The sequence below is a fragment of the Hemibagrus wyckioides genome, linkage group LG13 (assembly GCF_019097595.1).
Source record: "Hemibagrus wyckioides isolate EC202008001 linkage group LG13, SWU_Hwy_1.0, whole genome shotgun sequence".
NCBI lineage: Eukaryota > Metazoa > Chordata > Actinopteri > Siluriformes > Bagridae > Hemibagrus > Hemibagrus wyckioides.
Window position 1 is genome coordinate 2,217,501 of NC_080722.1, and position 8,229 is coordinate 2,225,729.

The following is an 8,229-nucleotide window of genomic DNA, read 5'->3' on the forward strand; positions in this document are numbered from 1 at the left end:
AACAGACACATTTTAAATGATTTCCGCCTCATGTTTGTAAAAATAATTCTCGGAATAATTTGACACATGCAGGAAAAAATAATTCTTTCAACCAGTTTGATGTTTTATTACAGCAATACAATATCAAAATCTCTTCCATATTCACAACATTGCATTTCTCACCAGCATGAGTTATGTATATTTACAACACCCTTTATATTTATATAGATATTTATATAAATATATACACTGAACACCGGGCTTCAAAAAAAGAAAGAAAAGTAAAAAGACTAAAATAAATGAGGATGTTTTGATGAAGTCATTGGTATAAAAGTGTAAGACAGGTGGTGTTCATCAGAGATTGTCCGCACACTGACTGTGTGTGTGTGTGTGTGTGTGTGTGTGTTATGTGGCAAATTTTAATAAGAAACATGTATATATATACTTTTTTGTAAAAAAGGAAAAAATATGAAATGAAATGCATCCATCACCTGTTTGATATGGGCAATTCTACAATAATAATAATAATAATAATAATAATAATAATAATAATAACAGCCCCTGCAGAGCTGATTTTTTCAGCAATACAGGCAATTGTTTTTTTTCGTCCTTTATTTATTTTATTTATTTATTCATTTCTGTTTTTAAGAAATGACTATCTATGACGACGCGTTATAAATCGTTCATGGATGTAGGCAGTGTGTTAAGAGTGGTGTGTGTGTGTGTGTGTGCGCGCACGCGCGCGCGGAGTTCATACGGGTCTGAGCAGCGGCACGGCGGCGACCACCGGATGTGGGTAATAGACCGGATGTGGGAAAGTGAGGAGAGGCTGGCCGGCTGTGGCGTGGCTGGACGCGGCGCTGCTGGTGTCGCTGGCCGAGCCCTCGCGGTAGAGCACCGGCACCGGGACCATGCGGCGCGCGGCGGTGTGACTCAGACTGGCCGCCTCGAGCTCCGCCGCCAGCTGCCGCTTCCATTTATTGCGCCGGTTCTGGAACCAGATTTTCACCTGAGTCTCGGTGAGCTGCAGGCTGGAGGCCAGGCACGCGCGCTCGGCGCTGCTCAGGTAGCGCTTGGCGTCGAAGGTGGACTCGAGCTGGAACACCTGGCTGCGCGAGAACACCGTGCGCGTCTTCTTCTTCCGGCACGGCGGCCGCTTGTCCGAGCTCTCCGCCGCCGCGCTCGCCGCTTCCGGCGCGTCGTCCCTCTTCGGCTCGTCCGTGTCGCTCTCCTCCAGCAGGATCTCATCCACGCTTTTGCTTTCCTCGTCCTCTTTGGCGTCCGGTTCTAACGCGAGCCGCGGCTCCGGTGAGTCTCTGTCTGTACCGGACGCCGGGGATGAGTCTCTGACCGCCGGCCTCTCTGACACTGTAACAACACACACATATTAATATGTTATTAAACACACACACACACACACTTTGGCACGCGTCAACGCATTTTTATTAACAGGTACTTTCAGAAAAGCAGGAACTTTTTTTCCCTGAAAGTTCCTGAACCATGAATTATTCCTCTAATAAACAGCATGAAGCTTTCTCCAGTCTGATCCTGGAGAAAAACCCGACACTCAGAAAAACAGGAACCGAACCGAACTCTGCATTCTCACGGGTTTTAATAAATAAATTACAAAATAAAAAAAACCCACCAAACTCGCTTTCTGTGCTGCTGAACCAGCATCAGGGTGAGGGTCAGTCTGTATCTTTAACTCTGACTGCGGACTACAGATTGTCCAGTAGGATATGTCAGTGATGTTCTGCTCCATGAAATGTTCCTTAAAAAATCATACCTTTGTTTTAAAAAAATTATTGAGAAAACGGAGAAGTTTCCGTCTAGTGCAGTAAAGTTGAATTCTCTCATTTCAGTCAGGAAACGTGTTTGATTTTGTGATTAATGTCTGATCAGGAAAAAATAAAGGCAATTTTATATACAGGATCTTTTGAAATCTTCAACAATAAGCGATCTAAAGGAATGAAATAATCTAAAGGAATTTAAAGAAAATACTTTTTCTCATACTGCAATGCAGCCGCCATCGAAGTGTTGTTTTTTATTTTATTTTTTTGTGTGGAATTTAATTTGTAAAAATAGTCCACTTACAGTGAGCACACTTAAACCTGATCGCATTTAATACCCACTAATATAACGGATTAGACATCTTAAATATATTTATTGTTCAAAAATATATCAAATAATATATTTAGTTGTTTAATTTTAAGAAAAAAAGAGTGGTGTATGTTGATCGTAAGATGAACAGAGAAGCGCTGAATTCATCTAAACCGAAATTTCCTAAAATAAAATGTAATTAATTAATTAATTAGTTAATTGAACTACTTTTATTTGACTTCATATATTTTTTTAAAAACCCATCACTGATTTGTTTTAGGACGAATTAAAACACAACACAAGAAAAAATATTTATGAAACCTCATAAGCTATACCTCATAAAGCGTCTCTGCGCGACATAATGAACAAAGGTAGTGACGAAAATCTCCGAAAAATGACGACGAGCCACAGAAAACAAATCAAACCCCGTTAATTATGGCGGCATGCGCGGGCGCGCGTGAGTGTGCGTGTGTGTGTGTGTGTTAACGTCTTGTCCTGACTGTTTAATATCGCCTGGTTATCTCTGACAAGGCCGACAATAAATTAGCGCATCATTTATTATAGGCGAAATTAAATTAATCACCGAATTAATCCAACCGCGATATTTTTGTGTGAAAACTGCAGAGACAAAGACAATCTGCGCGTGCAAAAATAAAAGGCACGTGGTAGAGATCATGTAAAGTATTTACGGTTTTATTATTATTTATTTATTTATTTATTTATTTATTTATTTATTTAATTAATTATTTTTAATTAATTATTATATTAAAATAACTTGATTCAACCGCGGTAATAGAGGCTACGTTATATCTTAAAATGTTTAGATTTATGATCACGTGATTTTGCAGAGTTACTGGAATCTCTCAAAAATAAATTTCCATGTACAAATACTCTATTTATTTATTTATTTATTTATTTTAAAGAAATAATAATTTATTACTACATAATATGAATTTAGAGTGAATTCAACACCTAAGACTCGGCTCTTATACTAAACTAAACCGCTGGATGCTAAAAACTAAACCTTTTGCGCTGTAAAATAATGAAAATAAATCTTTTTTAAAGCACTTTATAGACATTTCCAGGTGAACGGTGGATGATAAGGATATAGATACAATAGGTAAGGATTTTTCTCTGAACGACATGAAAATGTACCGTTTTTTTTGTTTTTCTGAGGTCTGCATAGAATATTTAGACTTTCAAGGCACTAAACTGTACTTTCCCTCGTGACTAAGAAAGTACCTTTATCTTTTGTATATAATATTCACCTGGGCACGTGCATGTAGCACCCTTACAATGTAAAAAGAGTAGCTTTTAATATCAAGCGCTTTAATACATCAGTGCTGCTTCTCAAGATTTTGTGCCTTAAATTATTTTCTAATGATACAAAGAGACAGAATTATATATATATATATATATATATGTTTGTAGCTTTATGGAATATAACTTAGAGCTACTTGTATACTTGTCCAGGTAAAATACGCACGCGCTTAGAAGACCAGGAAAAGATTTGACTAGTTATGACTCTTTTTTTCTGAGAAAGTGTAAAAAAAAATTTGATTCTATATAAATAGGATGATTAAAGGTACAGCACGTGCCAGGACAACATTTCATATATTTGTGGATACAAGGAAGGAAGGAAGGAAGGAAAGAGAGAGAGAGAGAGAGAGAGAGTGTGTGTGTGTGTGTGTTGAGAATCTCACCTGTAGTTCTGTGTAAGTGTCCGTACGGGTACCACCAGTGAGCCGCTAATCCAAACCTCTGCACGGGCAAGTCAAACCGCGGAAAAGTCAAGTCCCCGACTCGGGACAGGGAGAAGCCGTGCTCCAGCAGTCCCTTGGTGGAGGTCATGATGGCTTTGGGTTTGATCAGAGTGGGCTTGCTCTCGCAGTTCAGCAGGTTTTTGATGGAGAACGGAGAGTCTTTAAACGGGCGAGTCTCCGGCGTTGTTTCGGCCATTGGATCACCATAAAAACACCACAGTCCTCTCCACCGGAAACGTCTCGAGATTCAAATATTTATGTATTTTTATATTTAGCAAGCTTTTAAGAAGCTTCTTAAGATTCCTCACGCACGCAAAAAACACCTCGAAATAGATCCTAGATAGATAGATAGATAGATAGATAGATAGATAGATAGATAGATAGATAGATAGATAGATGATGAATGGACGCGTCTGGAGGATAATGATGAAATCAAAATGTCATCCAAGTTAAATGCGGACACTGAGCTCTGCGCACAATGGCAAATGGGATTTAAGGAGAAATAACATGGCTGAGAGAGAGAGAGAGAGAGAGAGAGAGAGGGAGGGAGGAGAGACGTGTGTATGTGATGCTCCGCCCTGCGTGTGTGTGTGTGCGTGTGTGTGTGTGTGTGTTAGTGGTCTTGTACTACAAATTAGTCAGCAGCAATTAGACTACATCCTAAACAGACACGATGCCACCCTGGGCTACAAAACACCACGTGACCGCCGTTATAACGCCCTCATTAACACGCCAATAAAATGTATTATTAATAACCAAGCTACAATTTCTTTGATTTATTTCTTCGCCTTTCTTTTATTTCTCCCTGCTCCAGGTTCCAGCGCAGAGACTTCACGTTTAAAGTGTTTTATTCTTTCCCATTCAAATGTATTTTCTTGCATTTTAATAATAATAAAAAAGAAGTTTAGAAGTCGGACATGGTGAATGAGGTTCTTAAAGATGATGCCGAGTGAATGATTCAATAAAGATAATGTTTTAGATGTTTTTGCTCAAAAAAAGGTCAAAGATGATCCGAATCATTTTGAAACCTGTTAATTTGGCCAAAAAAATAAAAATAAAAAAATAAAAAAATAAAATGAAGGAATGAATGAATAAATAAACAAATTCACGATCACGCATGCTAATCTAGAGAAATATTCTGATTTCTTTTTTATCTGATTTAATTTGGTGTTTATTCTTGTTTGCTTTTGTTTGGATACACCAGAGACAGAGAAGCCCATCTCTAGCCTTTATCAGTTTAATATACAGCACATTTAAGCAGATATTAAACATACACACTGGCAGATAAAGAGCCATCTCCGCAGCACGAGGTTACATTTAGTCATTTATGAATGGAAATGAGGTGAGAAATCTACTGGGTCTTTAAATATATTTTCCTAATTAATCAACAAAGCCACAGTCTTCCTCGGGGGTTAATTAAATATTTATATTTTACACGGTTATAGATTTAATACACTTTGTATTTTCGCCATTTGGCCGTTCAGCGTGAGAGATACACTGAGCATGCGCAGTAGCGCCACCTGCTGGTTCATTATTGCGCAGGAAAACACAAGAGGTAGGATTTCAGGATATAATCTCATCTTTTATGAATATAAGCGATTTAATTGTTTTATTTATTTATTTATTTGTTTATTTAAATTACTTAATCGAACTTTTCCCTAGCTTTACTAAAATCATATTTTCATATCATATCATATTTTCAAATCACATTATTTTTTATGCTTATTTATTGCTTTTTTGTACTTTGAATAAATTCTGCATACATTTTGTACATATAGAATATTTTATTTAATTCATTTTTCATTATTTTATATATTTAATTTACATTTTTGAATACATTTGGAATATATGGAATATTTAATTCAATTTATTTTTCATTCATATTTTTGAATATACCTTTTGTTATCTTATCTACTTCATTTTTTAATAATCAAATTTTAATTGTAGAAATAAGTAACAAACACTTATTCTTTTTCTTCTTATTATTATTAGTATTATTACGATTATTATCCTTAAAATAATACGACAACAATAAATAATAATATTAATCAGAATCATTGTCTGGGTAAATAAACAACACAATTTGTAATCAAATAAATAATAATGAACAAATAAATGGGCGTTTTTGTTTTTATTTGTTGACGCCTGATTAACTCATCCGTTTATGATTTAAATGGCTCAGAAAACTAAAACACTAACAAACAGCAGAACGTAAGAAACACATCTTGACCAGTGAAATGCACAGCTATAGATTTATCTCTTATTGAAGAATTATTATATCTGAAGCCACCACCAGTCCAGCCTCATTTCATGGCCCAGTGGAAAAGCACTTCTGCTGCTTGCTTCATAGCTGCTACTCTGTTTTATGAGCTCTTATAGGTCATAAATCCTCTACAGATCAGCTCGGTATTGACGTTTGTACGTATTGGCCTGTGCTTTGCATTATAACCTTCAGCACACATACGACACCAGACCCTGTGTTATAGAGCTTTTAACACATTCATCAGAATACACCATAACACACCAACATTCACGATCACACACACCAACATTCAGCATCACACACAAACCACCATTCACCATCACACACACCCACACCAACATTCACCATTAAACACCAACATTCACCATCACACACACATCAACATTCACCATCACACACACACCAACATTCACCATCACACACACACCGACATTCACCATCACATACACTGACATTCACCATCACACACACCCACACCAACATTCACCATTAAACACCAACATTCACCATCACACACACACCAACATTCACCATTACATACACTGACATTCACCATTAAATACCAACATTCACCATCACACACACCAACATTCACCATCAAAGACCAACATTCACCATTAAACACCAACATTCACCATCACACACACACCAACATTCACCATCAAAGACCAACATTCACCATTAAACACCAACATTCACCATCACACACACCAACATTCACCATTAAACACCAACATTCACCATTAAACACCAACATTCACCATCACACACACCAACATTCACCATCACAGACACCAACATTCGCCATCACACACACCAACATTCACCATCATACACACCAACATTCACCATCACACACACCAACATTCACCATCACACACACCAACATTCACCATCACACACACCAACATTCACCATCACACACACACACACACACACCAACATTCACCATCACACACACCAACATTCACCATCACACACACCAACATTCACCATCACACACACACACACCAACATGCACCATCAAAGACCAACATTCACCATCACACACACCAACATTCACCATCACACACACCAACATTCACCATCACACACACACACACCAACATGCACCATCAAAGACCAACATTCACCATCACACACACCAACATTCACCATCACACACACACACACCAACATGCACCATCAAAGACCAACATTCACCATCACACACACCAACATTCATCACACACACCAACATTCACCATCACACACACCAACATTCACCATCACACACACACCAACATTCACCATCACACACACCAAGATTCACCATCACACACACCAACATTCACCATCACACACACACACCAACATGCACCATCAAAGACCAACATCCACCATCACACACACCAACATTCACCATCAAAGACCTACATTCACCATCACATACATCAACATTCACCATCACATACATCAACATTCAACCTTAACACACACACCAATATTCACCATCACACACACCAACATAAACCATCACACTTCAGTATTCACCATTAAACTCCAACATTTACCATCACACACGCCAACATTCACCATCACAGACACCAACATTCACCACCAAAGACCAACATTCACCATCACACACACCAACATTCACCATCACACACACACACCAACATTCATCATCACACACACACACACACCAACATTCACCATCACACACACCAACATTCACCATCAAAGACCAACATTCACCATCACACACACCAACATGCACCATCAAAGACACCAACATAAACCATCACACTTCAATATTCACCATTAAACACCAACATTCACCATCACACACACCAACATTCGCCATCACACACACACACCAACATTCATCATCACACACACACACCAACATTCACCATCACACACACCAACATTCACCATCAAAGACCAACATTCACCATCAAAGACACCAACATAAACCATCACACTTCAATATTCACCGTTAAACACCAACATTCACCATCACATACACCAACATTCACCATCACACACACCAACATTCACCATCACACACACCAACATAAACCATCACACTTCAATATTCACCATTAAACACCAACATTCACCATCACACACACCAACATG

General features: G+C 38.1%; 1 protein-coding gene across 1 annotated transcript; it reads right to left on the reverse strand.

Annotated features, from left to right (window-relative positions):
- Positions 1–107: 107 nt before the first annotated feature.
- Positions 108–4,336, reverse strand: LOC131363878 (homeobox protein HMX3-A-like). The gene is made up of 2 exons (XM_058406834.1): positions 3,783–4,336; positions 108–1,347 (listed from the first exon to the last, which is right to left on the reverse strand). The coding sequence occupies exons 1-2, from the start codon at positions 4,036–4,038 to the stop codon at positions 731–733; spliced, it is 873 nt and encodes a 290-aa protein (XP_058262817.1). The 5' UTR covers positions 4,039–4,336; the 3' UTR covers positions 108–730.
- Positions 4,337–8,229: the final 3,893 nt, after the last annotated feature.